This window comes from Phyllostomus hastatus, unplaced genomic scaffold, assembly GCF_019186645.2.
Source record: "Phyllostomus hastatus isolate PE091 unplaced genomic scaffold, TTU_PhHast_1.1 phas_contig_38, whole genome shotgun sequence".
NCBI classification, from domain to species: Eukaryota; Metazoa; Chordata; class Mammalia; order Chiroptera; family Phyllostomidae; genus Phyllostomus; species Phyllostomus hastatus.
The window spans coordinates 22722652-22741923 of NW_025333869.1; the positions used below are offsets into that span (position 1 = coordinate 22722652).

The 19272-nt window shown below is 35.9% G+C and overlaps 1 protein-coding gene and 1 pseudogene across 2 annotated transcripts in view; both read right to left on the reverse strand.

The window, feature by feature from the left end:
- Positions 1-19272, reverse strand: part of ADK (adenosine kinase) — a 576611-nt gene that overhangs the window by 337566 nt on the left and 219773 nt on the right. For both annotated transcript variants that reach the window (XM_045842324.1, XM_045842325.1), the window contains exon 4: positions 19073-19151. In XM_045842324.1, coding sequence (XP_045698280.1) covers positions 19073-19151 — 79 coding nt within the window. The remainder of the gene's footprint in view (positions 1-19072; positions 19152-19272) is intronic.
- LOC123821217 lies at positions 9371-9447 on the reverse strand (annotated as a pseudogene).

Sequence of the window (19272 nt, forward strand, 5' to 3'; positions counted from 1 at the left end):
TTTCACAATAGTCACAAATAATATTAATCTATATTTTTCCTTTTTGTTTTATGTTTGCTTATTTTTCTTTCTGTTATCCTTGTTGGGCTATGCTATCAATGTGAGACCACCCTGAAATTCTAAACCATTCACCTATGCTGCTGAATGGTTTAGAATTATGTTAGAATTACCTGCTCCTCATAGATTTGGTGTATTTTCCCAGGGCAGTCACCTAGGACTACTACCCTTGTGGAAAGGAAGGTCTTTGATAACATGCTCTATTTCTTATATTACTCCAGTCATATTTTCCTATATCTTTTTAGAGTTAATTTGGCAATTTACTTTTTAGAAAACAGCTCATTTGATCCCAGTAATTCTAATTCATCCAGAGAAATGTAAATGCAAACTTTCAATGAGATACTATCTCTTACATGCCATATTAATAAAGAACACTGAATATCAGCTGTGGGCAAAGGAAAGAGGAGAAATGTAGACATCTGTAATGTTGTCATAATAAATATAAAGTAAAAAAAGAACATTGAATATCTGAATTAGTGAGAATGTATTAAAGCAAACATTTCTTTAGTTCTGGTGGAAATAAAAATGGGTAATTCTTGGTGGGTAAAATGTTTATATGAACAAATTTGGCAACTTCTATAAAAATTTGCCACACCTGAGCTCTTTGAGCCAAGAATTCTATTTCTAGTAATAAATTATAAAGACATACTTGCAAAGACAGAAAATGACATTTATATTGAAATATTATAGCATTATCAGCCATCTAAATGTACAAAAATAGGGGACTCGTTAAACAAATTATAACACTGTCATAGAATGGACCATTAGAGCCATGAAAAAGAATTAGCCAGATCTATTTCATATTGATATGTAACAATCTCCAAGACATAACATTAACAAAAGAAAACCTATGAAACTGTGTGTATAGTATAACATATGTATATATAAAACATTAATATATACGCACATAGTTTAAAGGAACACAGTATTCCTAGAAGTATGCACAAGAAATTCATTACAGGGATCCCATCTAATAAAATGAACTGGGCCAGTGGAGTATCAACACAGGGTAAAAACCAACTTTTCACTAAACACTCTCTGGTACATTTAAAATTTTGGTCTTTGTGTACATTAATTATCTGTTGCTGGCAAACATAGTAGCTTAAAACAAGAAATATAATCTCACATAGATTTTATGGGTCAGGCATCTGGGAGTGGCTTAGCAGAGCAGTTCTGGCTCAAGAAACCTCATTAGGTTGCAGTGAATAAGTTTTGAGGGCTCTGATCATCTGAGGATTTGATTGGAGCTGGCTCCTTCACATGGCTAGTACTGCTGGTGCTGGTTGGTGGTGGGAAGCTTTAGTTCCTCCGCACATGCAACTCTATAGAGGCTGATTGTCCTCCTAACATTGGAGAACACTTTCCCATTATGGGTGTTCCAAAGGAAAATAATGTGGAAGCAACAATGCCTTTTATGATCTAGCCTCAGAAATAGCACACCATTATTGCCAACACACTCTGCTTGTTAGAAGGAAGTTACTAAGTTTGGCACATTTTCAAGAGGAGGGAAATTAGGCTCCACCTTCTAAATGATAAAATGTCAAAGAACTTATAAACATACTTTTAGATAAATTAAATGTATGGACTACATTTTGGAAAATAAATAATTTTACAATATTAAATCAAAAGATTCCCTTCATCCTGTGGTAGACAACCTTTTATCATTAATCAAAAGGATGACGGAAAGTATTGGGAGATTTAACTTTTATGAAATGGCAATACTTTTCAATCCAAGATGAACATATGTTGACATCTAAAATACAACCATAATACTGTGCTTCTGAGAAGTCACAGTAGGTAGAGCAGCAACTTAATAAATACATAACTAAAAATAACTCTAGAAGTGTCTGAAAATCCAAATACAGTACTATTTTGAAACTGGCATTGCCCAGTGCAATTTATCAATGTGTGTCACCTACTTCACATAAATAATTCATGAAAATACTAAGCAATTAAATCACATAGTCTTTAAAGATGCTAATTATGACAATGAAATCTAATTAAACCTATCATCATAATATTTTATGTGCCAGCACTGTACTTACTATACATACTATTCATATCCTTATTGCACTCCCACAAGTACAATGTACATTTTACAGTTTACAAATGAGCAAACTGAAGCAGGAAGGCTAAGTTAAGGTGCCCAAAGTTATATGTACCATGTAAAAAATCTGCCATGTATTCTAAAATATATGATTTCCAGAAATGAGCACTACACTAAAGGAATATACTATTCCTGCCCTAGCTGGTGTAGCTCAGTGGATTGAGTGCCGGCCTGCAAACCAAAGGGTCACTGAATTGATTCCTAGTCAGGGGCACATGCCTGGGTTGTGAGCCACATTCCCAGTAGGGGGCGCTCTAGAGGCAACCACACATTGATGTTTCTCTACCTCTCCCCTCTCTTTAAAAATAAATAAATAAAATCTTTTAAAAAAAGAAGAAATATACTATCCTTAGTCCATTTTTCTCTATTTGAAATACTATTTTTACACTATTTTCCCTAAGATTGTATTTTGGAGGCTCTGTAAAACTACATAACAAAAACTGAATTTACTTCAAAAAACTAAGCAAAGTGTTTTCTCCTCCAGACAAATATAAAATTCTATGTTTATAAGATACAGCATCCATTTATGACTTAAAAACTCAAAATAGGTATAGAAGAACCTCAACATAATAAGGCCATATACGACAAACCCTCAGCTAACATCATACTCAATATGAAAAAATGGAAAGCTTTTCCTGTAAAATCAGAAAAAAGACAAGGATGTCCACTCTCACCACTCTAATTTAACATAGTACTGGAAGTCCTAGCCAGACTAATCAGGTAAGAGTAAAAAATAAAAGGCATTCAAACTAGGAAGGAAGAAGTAAAAGCGTCACTTTTTGCAGATGACATGATTCTTTACATAGGAAATCCTAAAGACTCCACCAAAAAAAACTATTAGAAACAATAAACAAATACAGTAAAGTTGCAGGAAACAAAAATCACTGAAAATTCACTGCATTCCCATATAAAAACAATGAAATTTCAGAAAAAATATGAAAAAAATTCCTTTTGCCAATAGCAACAAAATGAATAAAATACCTAACTCTAAACTTAATGAAAGATGTGAAGAGCCTATATACTGAACACTACGAGGCATTATTAAAAGAAATTTTAAAAGGCACAATGAAATGGAAAGATATTCTGTGCTAATGGATTGGAAAAATCAACATAGTTAAAATGGCCATATTACCCAAAGCAATATACAAATTTAATGGAATCCCTATCAAAATTCCAATGACATTTTTTTGAGAAATGGAACAAAAAATTATCAGACTTACATGGGAACACAAAAGACTCTGAATTGCCAAAGCAATCCTCAGAAAAAAGAATGAAGCCAGAGAGATCACACTGCCTGACTTCAAACTCTACTACAAAGCCATGATAGTCAAAACAACATGGTATTGGCAGATGAACAGATACACAGGCCAAAGGAAGAGAACTGACAGCCTAGAGATAAAACCACAGGTGTTATCAGCAAAAAAAAAATATTTGACAAAGGAGCCCAAAATGCGCAATGGAGGGGGAAAAAAAAAAGCCTCTTCAATGAATGGTTTTGGGAACACTGGAAAGCCATATGCAAAAGAGTGAACCAAGACTAGTCTGTCCCCATGTATAAAAATGAATTCAAAATGGATCAAAGACCTAAACATAAGATCTACAATTTGCATAGAAGAATACATAGGTACTAAACTTACAGACCTTGGAAGATTTTCATAAATTGGACACCAGGATGACTTTTGGTCAAGATGGTAGCATAGGCAGACACAGCTCACCTCTTCACACACCCATTTCAAAATTATAACTAAAATATAGAACAACCAACCATCACTCAGGAATGTCAGAAATCGAGCTGAATGGAAGTCTGACAACCATGAAACTGAGTTGAATGGAAGTCTGACAACTACATAATTAAAGAAACCACATCCATCCAGACTGGTAGAAAGGGCACAGATGCAGAATACCCTGACCACACACCCACATGGCTAAAAATTCAGGAGGGATAACTCAGGAGCAAGAAATCCAAGAGCCTCATCAGACCCCTCAGCCCAGGATTCTAGTGCCAGGAAGATAAGTCTTCACAACTTCTGGCTGCAAAAACCAGCAGGGATTGAGTTTCTAGAAGAAACTTTTGAAGCTTCAACCAGTTCCTCTTAAAGAACCCACATACAGACCCACCTACTCATACTCACTCCCTCTGAGCTCCAGCACCAGGGTAGCAACTTAAAAGGCACCAGTGGTACACAGGGAGAGACTGAAGGGTCTGGTATCAAGGCAAGCAGAGACCATTGTCCCTTTGCTAAACCTTCCCCCCACAGAACCAGTAAGATGGTGCCATATCTGAGACCATCAACCTGGCTAACACTGTTTAACCCACCTTGGAGATCCCCAGAGGCTCTGTCCCAGCCAACTTGTGGGCCTACCCAAGCTGCTTTTCCCTAAGAATGGTGAGTCTTGGCTCCTAAATATTATCAAACAAGCAAAAGCTGGCTTCAGTGAGCCCTACCAACAGCCAGATTAAATTCACAGCTTGGTTTCACCTGGGAATCTCCAAGCCCAGCACAAGTAGCAGCCATTCTAGGTTGCTTTACAGCTCAGGCAGGGTGCCCCAGGCAAAACACTGGTGGTGGCTGACTTTGGCCTGCAGCACCCAGGAAACCCCAGGGCCAGCGCACTGACTGAGCGCAGTAGACAGCTGAAGACTACCCTGGAGCACCACCATCTTGCCCCTGCACAGCTGATCCTCCATGAATGGTGGAAATTGGTGGTCAGTGGTCACATCCAGTCCTTACAGCTACTGACCTGGGTAAATCCCTCCAATTGATCTTCGAACACCAACCAAGAGGAGGGTGTACTCAGCCCACACAAAGGGTGTACCTCAAGTACACAGCTTAGATGATAGGGGAGGCTGTGCCACTGGAACCCTATAGAACACCTACTCCATTATGCCACACTACCAACACACAGATTCAGAGACGCTCTATCTAATACACAGAAACAAACACAGGGAGGCTGCCAAAATGAGCAAAGAAACATGGCCCAAATGAAAGGATAGATCAAAACTCCAGAAAAAGAGCTAAACAAAATGGAAATAAACAGTCTATCAGATGCAAAGTTCAAAACACTGGTTATAAGGATGCTCAAAGAACTTAGTGAGGACCTCAAAATCATAAAAAAGATCCAGTCAGAAATGAAGGATACATTAATTGAAATAAAGAACACTGTACACGGAAAACAACAGTAGAGGGGATGAAGTCAAGAATCAAATCAACAATATGGAACATAAGGAAGTAAAAACATCCACATAGATCAAGGAAAAAAAGAATCCAAAAATATGAGGATAGTACAAACAGCCTCTGGGACAACTTCAAGAGGTCCAACATTTGCATCATACAGGTGCCAGAAGGAGAAGATAAAGAGCAAGAAATTGGAAATCTATTTGAAAAACTAGTGCAAGAAAACTTCATTAATTTGGGGAAGGAAATAGACATGCAAATCCAGGAAGCACGGAGAGTTCCAAACCAGATGGATGCAAAGAGGCCCACTCCAAGACACAACGTAAGTAAAAGGCCAAAGGTTAAAGATAAAAAGAGGCTCTGAAAAGCAGCAAGACAAAAGAAGTTACTTACCAGGTGGTTGCCAGATGGGAGGGAGAAGGGAGAAAATGGTTGAGGAGGTGAGGGGATTAAGAAGTATGAATAGGTAGTTACAGAATAGCCATGGGGATGTAAAGTATAGTATAGGAAAGGGAGGAGCCAAAGAACTTACATGCAAGACCCAAGGACATGAACAATAGTGGGGGATTACCTAAGGGAGTAGGGTGTGATGAGTGGAGGACGACAAAAGGGGAAAAGTCAGAACAACTGTAATAGCATAATCAATAAATTATAATTTAACAAAATAAATTTAACACCAAAGGCAAGGAAAGTAAAGGCAAAAATAAATGAATGGGGCAATATCAAACTAAAAAGCTTCTGCACAGCAAAAGAAACCTAACAAAAAACAGATGGCAACCAAATGAATGAGAGATATTTGCGAACAACAATTCTGGCAAAGGATTAATATCCAAAATATATAAAGAAATCATACAACTCAATACTACATAAACAAACAATCCAATTAAAAAATGGGCAGGGACCTGAACAGGCACTTCTCCTGAGAAGACATACAAATGGCAAACAGATACATGAAAAGATGCTCAACTTCACTAGCTATTATAAAAATGCAAATCACAACTACATTTAGATACCACCTCATATCTGTTAGAATGGCTATTATTAACAAGACCAGTAATCACAAGTGTTGGAGAGGTTATGGAGAAAAAGGAGCCCTCATTCACTGCTGGTAGGAACTGGCACAGCCACTATGAAAAACAGTATGAAGTTTCCTTCATACTGTTTAAATTAAAAAATTAAGAATGGAGTTACAATAGGACCCAGAAATCCCTCTACTGGGTATCTATCCAAAAAACCTGAAAATATTTATTTGTAAGGATATATGCACCCATATGTTCACTGAAGCATTATTCATGGTGGCCAAGAAATGGAACAACTGCAGTGCTGGATAAAGAAGATGCAGTACATATATACAAAGGAATACTACTTAGTCATAAGAAAACAAAAAATACGGCCATTTGGGACTTGCATGAACCCTGAGAATATTATGCTAAGGAAAATAAGTCAGTGAAAAAAAGCTAAAAACCATATGATTTCAGTCATATGTGCAATATAAACTGAAACTCATAGACACCAGCAACAGCATGGTAGTTACCAGTGGGAAGCAGATAGAGGACAGTAAAAGGTAAAGGGGGCCAAATATTTGGTGACAGAAGATCATTTGACTTTGAGTAGTAGACACACAATGCAATATACATATACATGTATCAGAGAAATGAAACACTTGAAACCTATATAATCTTATCAACCAGTACCACCCAATAAATTTAAATATAAAAATAATAAAATGTTCACACACACACTGATGCACATATAATAGGAAGAAGACAAAAAAAAGATTATTGTCATATTTTCCTTTCTCTAATTTTCAATTTTCTAATGTGTTTGGTTTGACAATTAAAATGATTAAAAAAATTAAGGAGTTCTGATACAGATGTGACAGTAAAGTGTAAATCTGCCACAACTTCTTAGATGCCGGGTTTAATTATGTGTTGAAGGGCCCAAGAGCAGAGTTTGCTCCTCCACCTACTACAGAGTCTCTCCAAAAGTATAAGCTCTGTCAAATCAGAAGCTTTGTACAATGTCCCAAATCCTGTGTATTACTTATACCTATTGCTGCTATAAAATTAAGATTTGCCCCTTAGGGGCCTCAAGGAGATGGTTAAGATTGATAGTTCCTGCGGTTAAAGAACTGCAACACTGGCTATATTGTTAGTGACTATTATCTTTCACATTTAGTAAAATTTTCCTCAGGGTAGAATTGCGTCTGTAAGTTTTCAGAAGGGAAAATGGCCCATTTAAAATAATTTAAAGAAGTACTCTATATACTTAAAATTTTAAACTATTTCATTATTTAAGGCACAGGACACATTTATATAAATGTTTCACAGAAATATTACTTTTTAAAATTAATGTTAGAGAGTGAGGAAGAGAGACAGAGACGGGGAGATGGGAAGAGGAGAGAAACATGGATGTGAAAGAGAAACAATGATCAGCTGCCTCCCATCTACACCTTGACCAGGGATCAAACCTAAGCCTAGGTATGTGCCCTGATTAGGAATCAAACCTGCAACCATTTGGTGCACAGGACGATGCTCTAATCAACTGAGCGACCTGGCCTGGGCAGAAAAATAACTAAATCCCATACCATTAAGTCCTCACTTAATGTTGTCAAATAGGTTCTGTACCTTGACACAAAACAACATATATCGAACCAATTTTACCACAGACTACTTGATATTAACAAGAGTTAAATTTCCATGACACTTCATTAACACTATAACAAAATGACATTATTCAAGGGCATACTGTACAGAAAAGGAAAGCAGGGAATAAAAAATATGGTAGGAAAAATAAAATATATACACAAATAAGTGAACTGTATTTATAGAGAGGGCCTTTAAAAATTAATTAGCTTAAAATGAAGCCATTTAGGTGGGCTCTAATCCAATGGAACTGGTATCCTTATAAAAATAGATAAGTACACACAGAGCAATACCAGGGGTCTGCACACAGAAACAACTATGTGAAGAGGTAGCAAGAGGAGAGGACTCAGAAGAAACCAAAGCTGCACACACATGGACTGTGGACTTCTAGCCTCCAGAACTGTAAGAAAACAAACTTCTCAGGCTTAAGCCACCAAGTCTGTGGTACTGTTATGGAAGCCCAATCTAACTAATACAGTACGTATTTGAAATGATATATTGTTCTGTATTATTTACTTTTCTGTCACATAAATGCTATTATTTGAACAAAACAATAGTATTAGTTAATAGTGGTAATTATTAATAATTAAAAGTAAGACTAATTAGCCCTGGCTGGCGTAGCTCAGTGGATTGAGTGCGGGCTGCGAACCAAAGTGTCGCAGGTTCGATTCCCAGTCAGGGTACACACCTGGGTTGCAGGCCATGACCCCCAACAACCACACATTGATGTTTATCTCTCTCTCTCTCTATCTCCCTCCCTTCCCTCTCTAAAAATAAATAAGTAAAATAAAAAAAAAGATTGTAAAAAAAAAAGTAGGACTAATTAAATATGAGAAAATATAACAATTGTTATAATGTTTCTTTTGTTAAAATATACACAACAACTTATTTTTACTTTTCTTAATTCTTTACTGTATATTTAATTTTTATAGGTTGTATGTATATTCTTAACATACATAAATCTAAGATTTTTAAAAAGAAGAGAAAGTATAGTTGGATTAAACATATTACCAATGTTCAGTAAAAAATGATGACAACATTTTTCTTTTTGACACATGAAATAACAGAATATTTTTATTCTGTGTTGTTTCTTTTCCAATAATACTTCTCTGAACTGACTTGAACCATTAGGCCATCTTTCTTTTACAAGTAGTAAAACAATATAGTTAAATGTAAATTTCACTTGGACTTACAGCTCTGCTCTTACCAAGTCCACATTCTAGGTGTTAGTCCACATGTGATGGCACCAAACTAAATATCCTCTCAAACGAAGCATTTGAGCTGGTATTTAGATATAAAAATTAGTTTCTAGCTATACAAAATATGCATCTACCTTGAATCTAAATGCTTGTTTTTATATTCCAATTGTTTATCAATCGTGCCCTTCTGTTTACAGATTCATTATACATGCTATCCATCTCTAGTAACAAACTATAGAAGTGATTCCTGAAAGTACAGTCTTTATGCTGTCCATCTGTAAAACGACCATCATTTCAAAACAATCCAAAGTGCATTCATTGTTAAATTCAATGTGTGCTGTCAAAATTGGATTCCAATCCAGGTAAGGTACAGCTTTAGTAAAGAAATTGAGAACGCCTTATTTAACTTGACTGCCCTTCTGTGGTGACCTTTCCCCCCACTTAAGTTATAAATAACTTACATTACACAAAAATGAGTCATTTGTTGTATGAGATTTTTCTAGCCTCCTATTGCCTATTCAAATTTCATCAAACATTTTAGAAAAAATGGCATATAAATTTCTGTTATACTGTAATCTTTTTCTCCATTTTCATCTTCTACATATTACCAAATTAGAAAGGACATTCTTCTTATCTCACACTGAAAAAAACATTTGACTGCAGCACAGCTTATCTAAGTCCAGCAACAATAATAGCCATCTTCTAGGCACATGTCCAAGGAGACTATTTCCTCCCATACTTTAAAATCAAAATTCACATTAAGTACATCTATACATATTGAGAATATTGAAAAGTGACCAAAACATTTACTAGGAAAGCAAAAATATTACAGGTAAGCAAATCATATACCCTTTTCCACACTGTTCTATGTAAGGTATGCAGGATATGTAGCAGATGAGATCTTTTTATTTTCATTAATAAGAATTTGTCAAATTTTAATGATAATTTTAAATTTAATAAGTGGAATTTGTCAAAATTTAAATTTGTACTCTGTCAAATATGCAGATGAAAAAAGTATTGTATTTGGGTGTAATATCTACAACATTTTATTTTACGCTGCTTACGGTTTCATTAAAATCTTTAACAACATGATTTAACAAAGCAAAATATCAAAGAGATAATGGGAACAGTTTCTTGCTGACATGATTTGCCATATCATTTGATACATCAAAATATGATTGTTGGTAAGATCTGATCTATTGAGCTCTACGTTATAAAGTGTTGAACTTTTCTTTCCATATTACTTTCCGTTTATATTTCATAGAGATGCTGGTTTTTGCAAATAATATTCCCTTTCAATGTTTCTGCATATTTTTCCATAGCTACCATGTAGGTTTTGGGTAAACTACTGAACAAGGAGAAATCTATCTAATCCTGGTGTTGTATGGAGAAATCACCTTGAAGCACTGTTAGCCTCCAATTACACAAGCAAGCAAGCTATCCCAGAGGCCACAGAACAGAAAGGGACTACCAACCAAATTAAGATATGAAATCACAGATTTCACAATTTAAGACACACCTCAAGAAGCAAAGGAAGAGCTGGGGGGTAACTTAATACTTTTGGATACAAAAGCAAATACTACAAGGACCATACTACCTGAATATTCAAACGTCCTGTCTCTCTCTTCATCTCATCAGCCTTTACTGATGATGATGACGATGATGATGATGATGATGATGATATAGTTATGAAACAGGGCCACAATATGATAAAGGGGGCACATAGATAGTAGAAGTATACTCACTCTCTGGAGGAGATTCAAAGACAAGGATGTTAAAGCTTGAAATAGGAAATAAAGATGAAATAGCCTGCTGAACGGTCATGGTTTTAATTGCCTTTCTCGGGTATAGTGTTTGTGGGGACAGAATTAGCACATACTGAGTGTCATTAATGAGTGATCAATCTGAGAGTGATCTGTCAGCCTAGTGGTACCTGATCATGACATGTTCTTTCCATTCCATTCTATGAGTAATAATCTTACTTGTTACAACACAGTATTTCTTTCTTCTATCTGTAGAAGTCTTACAGGTTACAAACTTACTTACTATTAATATTTAACACAGCTTGTCAAGTTTGCCTATTTCCCAAGCTACTTGCTTATTTACTATCTAATAATATCTTATGAGTTTTGCTTAATTCTCATAAGCCACCAATTTACTACATAGGAATTCTATCATCCTGCTTGTTTTTCTTATGTTTACATAAGAATTTAATATTTTCAAAATACATTATTACAGAAAACACATTTTACACATGGTATCTAGCAAGAAAAACATATAGAATCAAATGATATATGAACACTTGAATGATGACTGAATTCTTATCTTATTTTAGACCTTATTCTATTTTAGATCTCAGTTCACAGCATCCAGCAGGCACTTAGTGAGCATACTTCTATTGGATTAATACTTTTGCCCAATTTTACTTCTTCAGTAATCTAGAGTGTTGGAGAAAAACTAAAGCTGAAATCCAGCTGTTTTCTGGGGTGGAGGATAACCCAAATGGATAAAAAGACAAGAGCCCAAAACCAACCCATCAAACACACTAACAAAACCCAGCACCTTCCCTGGTGGGCTGTGCCTGTCAACTCTTTTCTATTGTATTTGCCTAGACTTTTCAGGCCGGTAGCTTTCAAGTCCAATTTCAATGTCCCAATTTCAAAGCCCAGTTCATTCACCACATTAGATACAACCAAGGCTATTTTAGGGTTGTTACCTTTAAGGCTGTAAATACTTTTTTCATATTTTGCTTACAATTTAGACAGGACAGCTTAGGTTACCAGTTTCTATTTAGGTTACCAATGACTAAAACACAGAAGATGCTCCAGGTACAATGTTCAATCTGCTGTATGTACAATGGAATCAGTTCTTCTATTAATGATTGCCAGTGACAATCTGAGAAATTCTCCTTTTAAAGGAATATTTTTCAAACTCTATGGTTATCATCATCATAAATTACAATTTGGCAATTATGTAATTGGCTCATCAATCAGATGGAAAGGAAAGTACTCTCAAAATATTAGGAGAACTGAAAAGCTAAACAAGATGTTCAGTTGAGGACTAGACTGAAATAAGTATTTTTAAGTGGGTAAGAACCACAAACTGGTTGTTCTGTCCATGAAGGGGTAAATTAAGTATTGTTAAAATGAAGTAAACTCAAGAAAAATAGGGGGAAGCCTTCAATGCTAGTGGTTTCCAAACTTTCTTTGTAAAGCACTATAATTTTTTTAACATTCATTATCTCATTAATCCTTACAATTTCCATCTGAGATAAGCTTTAGACTGCATATTTACATATGAAAGGCCCAGAAAAGTTGAATAAATTCATCAAGATTTAATAGCCAGTAAAGTGACAAAGTCTGATCTTAAGTCCAGTGCTAATGGACTCTCGTGATCCCAACAGCAACCCCATCCTCTTATGTTGCTTGACTGATTGTTAAATAAGCAAATGAAACCTATAAATGCATCAGGCTAATATTCCCTACTAAAGCATTTCTAGAACCTATTTAATTTTTTAATTGTGCTAAAATAGACAAAACACAGAATTTACCTCTTTAATCATTTTTAGTGTACAAGTACAGTGGTATTTAGTACATGCACATTGTTGTACAACCATCACTACTATCCATTTCTAGAACTTTTTTTTAAGATTTTATTTATTTATTTTTAGAGAGGGAAGGGAGGGAGGGAGAGGGAGAGGGAGAGGGGGAGGGGGAGGGGGAGGGGGAGGGGGAGGGGGGAGAGAGAGAGAGAGAGAGAGAGAGAAACATCAATGTATGGTTGCTAGGGGCAGTGGCCTGCAACCCAGGCATGTGCCCTGACTGGGAATCGAACCTGCGATGCTTTGGTTTGCAGCCCGCACTCAATCCACTGAGCTACGCCAGCCAGGGCTAGAACTTTTTTAAACTTGTAAAACAAAAACTCTATATCCATTAGGCAGTAACTTCCCATTTCCCCTTCCTGAAAATCACCATTCTACTTTCCATCTGTACAAATTTGATTAATACAGGTAATTCATATATGTGGAATCATTAGTATTAGCCCTTTTGTGACTGACTTACTTCACTTGGCATTAACGTCTTCAATATCTTCCATGTTTGTATCATGTGTCAGAATTTCCTTCCTTTTTAAGGCCGAATAATATTCCACTGTGTATCTATATTCACACACACACCTATATTCATTCACCCACTGAAAGACATCTGGGTTGCTTCCATCTTTAGGCTATTGTGAATAATGCTGCTTTCAATTCTTTTAAAGTAACCTGTCTTAATCTGCTCAGGCTTCCATTACAAAATACCATAAACTGGATGACTAAAACAACTGAAATTTATTTCTTAGAGTTCTGGAGGCTGAGAAATCCAAGATCAATGTGTAGAAAGTTAAGGTCTTAGTGAAAACTCTCTTCCTGGCTTGTAAATGGCCACCTATTCAATGTGTCCTTGTGTGGTGGAAAGGGAGGAAGGGAGAGAGGGAGAGGGGAAGGGGGGGGAGAGAGGGTTGGAGAGAGAGAGAGAGAGAGAGAGAGAGAGAGAGAACACGACAGCTTTCTGGTGTATCTTCTCATAAGGGGATCCCTTATGACCTCATCTGGCCATAATAACCTCTCAAGGCCCCATCTCAGGCATTTGATGATCAAATACCATTATATTGAGTGTTAGGGCTTCAACATATGTATTTAGGGGACACAAACATTCAGTTCATACCATACTCAGAAGTGGAATAGCTAAATCAGGTAGTAATTTTATTTGTAATTGTTTCAGGAACAGCCATACTGTTTTCCATAGTAGCTGCACAATTTTTACATCCGCACCAATAGTGTATGGGATCTCAATTTTTCTACATCCTTGCCACCATTTGTTATTTTATGCTTCTGTGAGAGACGCCATCCTAATGGATGTTATATGGGCAGTGAAACCTTTAAAAGTTAATATAGAAAATAGAAAAAAAAGCAGAATTACTCTGCTTTTAAAGCAAAAAATCTAGATCAAATCTAGCATTACCCTTACCTCCTTATGACAGTCTCTGAAGGCTCCACAAACAGTTTAAAATCTTTAGAAAACAGACTGATAAACCAGTTTTATGCTGGCGGGGGTGGTTCAAGTTGGGTAGAGAAAAATTGCTATTCAGAGTATCTCTTTCAGTTTTCCTAGTTCAAGTTTAAAACTTCCTAAAATCTAGGACATGAGATAAAAATCCTACTGAGAAAATTGGAATTATTATGATTCAGCTAGGAATAGAACATCATGTTGGAGGTGTACTTGGGAAGATATTCAGAGTTTTGCCTTCAAGTTTCCAAAAACTAAAGAAATCAGATATATATCACATGAGTACTGATATACTTTATTCTGGTTCTTATAAAATTTTTTGTTTGTCTTTTAGGGATAGAGAGGATTGCTGCTATCACATTATATTGTACTTAATAGTTTATGGTTCTCTCTCTCTACCCCAACACTCCCATTCTCCAGTGCATTTTCACTACAACAAAAGCTTCAAGAGTATGGGCTAAGTCAATTATTAGCTTTTGCAACACCAACATCTAACTGATTACCTGGCACACAGTAGAAATTTAACAAATGGCAAGGAATAAAGGAAAAAAAGAGAGAAAGAGGAACATTTATTTTACATGTTGGCTGAACTGAACCAAACTGAGTTTCAGCACTCCATCTGATATGAAAGAAAGATTGCTAGTCTGGCAATCAGGATAAAATTTCAACTACAAATTCTGGTCAAGATGGAAATGTATGTAAACAGGCTTTACCTCCTCTTGCAACCACAGAAAGAATTACAACTATAAGTCAAAACAAATAATACCCAGAACCATCAGAAAATCGAGCTATATGGAAGTCTGACAACCAAGGACTTAAAGAAGCCCATTCATCCAGACAGGTGGGAGGGGTAGAGACACAGAGACATGGTGTGGTGAGGAGGGGCAGCAGAGGTGGAACAGGCAGTCCCACATTCACATGTGCTGGACAAAAATCAGGAGGGATACCTCCAGAGCAAGCAATCCCAGCTGCAGGCCAGACCACAGCCCAGGATTCCAGCACCAGGAAGATAAATACCCATAACTTCTGACTGTAAAATCCAGTGGGGATTGGGGTGGTGGAAGAAATTGCTGGACTTTCAAAAGACTCCACCTAAAGGGCCCACACAGACTTAGAACATACACAGATCCACACCCTCTGGGATTCAGCACCAGAGCAACAGCTGGAAGGGCACCAGTGACATACAGGTAGTAAGTGACTGCAAACATGGTAAGTGCCAGGCAAACCTCCAGAAGCCAGGCAGTGGCAGTGTCCCCTCTCCCAGTCTTTACCCAACACAGAGCCACAAAGCAGTGAGGCAGGATGCCCCACCCTGACAATTACCTAAGGTTTTGCCCCACACAATTTACAGGTGCCTTTTCTACAATAGGCCATACTACTAAGACATGGAGTCAAAGCAGCTCTACCTAATACACAGAAACAAACACAGGGAGGCTGCCAAATTGAAGAGACAAAGGAATGTTGATTGAATGAAAGAACATAACAAAGCCCCACAAAAAGAACTAAATGAAACAGAGATAGCCAACCTATCAGATGCAGAATTCAAAACACTGGTGATCAGGATGCTCAAAGAACTCACTGAGTATGGCAACAACATAAAAAAGACCCAGGAAGAAGTGAAGTGAAATAACAAAAAAACAGGGAACCAACAGTAGATTGTATGAAGCTGGGATTCAAAACAACAAGTTGGAACATAAGGAAGAAATAAGCATTCAACCAGAAAAGGAAGAAAAAATAAAAATTCAAGTAAACAAAGACAGTATAAGGTATCTCTGAGACATCTCCACACACACCAACATCCATGTTATAAGGATGCCAGAAGAAGAAGAGGAAGAGCAAGAAATTGAATACTTATTTCAAAAAATAATGAAAGAAAAGCCCTGGCTGGCGTAGCTCAGTGGATTGAGTGCAAGCTGTGAACCAAAGTGTCACAGGTTCAATTCCCAGCCAGGGTACATGCCTGGGTTGTAGGCTATAACCCCCAGCAACTGCACATTGATGTTTCTCTCTCTCTCTATCTCCCTCCCTTCCCTCTCTAAAAATAAATAAATAAAATCAAAATAATAATAATAATAATGAAAGAAAATTCCCTAATTTGGTGAATGAAATAGCCAAGCAAGTCCAAGAAGCACAGAGAGTCTGAAACAGGATGGATGCAAAGGGGCCCACTCCAAGACACATCATAATTAAATTGCCAAAGGTTAAACATAAGGAGAGAATCTTAAAAGCAGCAAGAGCAAAGCAGAGAGTTACCTATAGGGGAGTTCCCATAAGACTGTCAGTTGATTTCTCAAAAGAAACTTTGCAGGCTAGAAGGGACTGGCAAGAGGTACTCAAAGTGATGAAAACCAAGGACCTACAATGCAGATTACTCTATCCAGAAAAGCCATTTAGAATGGAAAGGCAGATAAGGTGCTTCCCAGATAAGGTCAAGTTAAAGGAGTTCATCATCACCAAGCCATTATTACATGAAATGTTAAAGGGACTTATTTTAGAAAAATGAGAAGGTCAAATATATGAGCAATAAAATGACAATAAACTCACAACTATCAACAGCTGAATATTAGAAAACAAACTAAGCAAACAACCAGAACAGGAACAGAATCATAGACATAGGGATCAGTTGGAGGGTTATTAGCTGGGATGTAGAAAGGAAAAAAGGTGCAGAGATTAAGAAGCATAATTTGCAGGCACAAAATAGACAGCAGGATGTTAAGGACAGTATAGGAAATGGAGAAGCCAAAGAACTTATGTGCACAACTCATGGACATGAACTGAAGGGGCAAATTGCTAGAGAGAATGGGGGTACTGGGCGGAGGGGGGTTAAGGGATAAAAATTGGGACAACTATGATAGCATAATCAATAAAATATATTTTAAGAAAAGATTCCAATTATATCACTAATAAAATAAAAATACTGGATGAGCCACTCAAAACTTTAAATTCCATGTACTCTTTGCTAAAGACAGAAACAAATAAACCATTAATAGAGTACATTGTTACAATATAATGTATGTAAAGTATTATAAAAATTGCAAAATAATAATAGTTGGGAATGATTATTTAATTAATGAGACTAATATCAGGTAGAAATCTAATAATGTTGATGTTATTTAAGTAATAAAATATGAGAAGGTGGAAACTGATGAATACACTCAAGAAAAAAAAATAGAATTTATTAGTGGACAGCTAATAGTCTCCCAAATCTACAAAAAGAAACAGCTGAAGCAGTAGTAAAATGTGCTTTGATAGACTGAGGCTTTAAAAAAGGTATCTTATAACCAGAATTATGTCCCCACCCTGGAAATTCATAATTAAAGCCCCAAACCAGTGACTGTCTTTGAAGACAGGGCCTTTCAGGAAGAAATTAAGTTAAATGAGGTCCTAAAGGTGGGGTCCTCATATAATATGATACATGTCCTTACAGGAGGGAGAAAGAGATATCGCTTTCCATGTGAACACAGAAGAAAGGACACATAAAAACACAGTGCAAAGGCTGCCATCTACAAGCCAAGAAGGAGACTGCTCCAAAAACCAACCCTGATGGAACCTTGATCTTGGACTTCGAACCTTTAAAAATGTGAGAAAATAAATTTCTCCTTTAAGCCAACCAGTCTGTTGACATTTTGTTATGGTAGCCTGAGCGAACTAATACATTATCCTTTTTCTGTTAACCTGAGCTCACAAAGTAGCCAGCAGGATGTTCTACAAAAACAACACAAGTCAACTGATAAACACAAAGACTCCTCATGACCTTAAATCCAATGACCTTAAAGATTAATTTTTACAACCAAAAATATTTTAATACAATAATTAAATATGAGCTTTGTCAATATGCAAGAAAATTATAGTGTATTTAAATCAACTAAGATTTATTTCAAAAAACAGAAATTGTTCAGCTTTTATTTGTCATTTTCCACTTCCCTAGTCTTTAAAGATAATAAAATTCCAAACAAAAGCATTAATCAATGAAAAATAAAAATAATCCAGGTCCATCATAATTGACCTATGACTGCGGTGAGTGGGATTTTCAGTTAGTTTTTAAATTACAGAGGTAAGAACCAGAACTATGTAAAGTTTTTTCATGCTCTTTATAATTGAAAGTTTAAACAGAACACTAACCTTCTCATTCAAGATTAAGTTAGGCTGGTGACTTGAAGAGTGTATGTCAAATAAGTTTATCCAATTACCCACTGGAAAATATAGATATGGGTATAAACATAGATACCTAAATTTATACATACATACAAATTTATGTATGCATGTATGTATATAAAGATATACCCAGATATAGACACACAAATAAATATACCTATTTTCATGTATATAAATATACGTATCCACATTTTACACAAGAAAACTTGTATCTCATTATAGAATTGTCCTTTCTAGGCACTAGATGAAATGCAGAAGCCACAAGGTTTAATTATATTAAAAAAATTTAAAACTTCAGCACAGCAAAAGCCACTATAAACAGTTAAATTACAAATAAATACTTTCAATTTAAAGAATAAAAAGCCATACTATCCACAATATGAGAAATTGTACAAACCAATATGAAAAATAATAAATAGTCAAAGAATCGGACAACTAAGAAAGAATAAATGTAAATGAACAATAAACATTAAATGATGTTCAGGCTTACCAATAACCAAAGAAATGCCAATTAAAATAAAGTAATTTTTGTTGGATAGTAAATAACTGCTAAAATACTAATTCAAAACCAATAAAACTATTCCATAGCAACAAAACATAGACTGGAACAATTATGTACAGTAACCAAAAGTCTAGAATCATTTTTGAATCCATTTATTTATAACTTTAAAAATAATTAACCAACCTGGGCCACTTTCATTGAATTCTGGGTAGAACCACCAGCATGATATTCGACTTTGAATTTTTTTACAAGTTCATCAAACCTATAAGAAATCACAGTAGAAAAAGTAAGTTAGCATCTGTCAGTTTTCACAATGCAAATTTTTCTGATTAGAAGCACGTTAATGACAATTAGTGGAAATTTTGAATTATATAATTATGTTG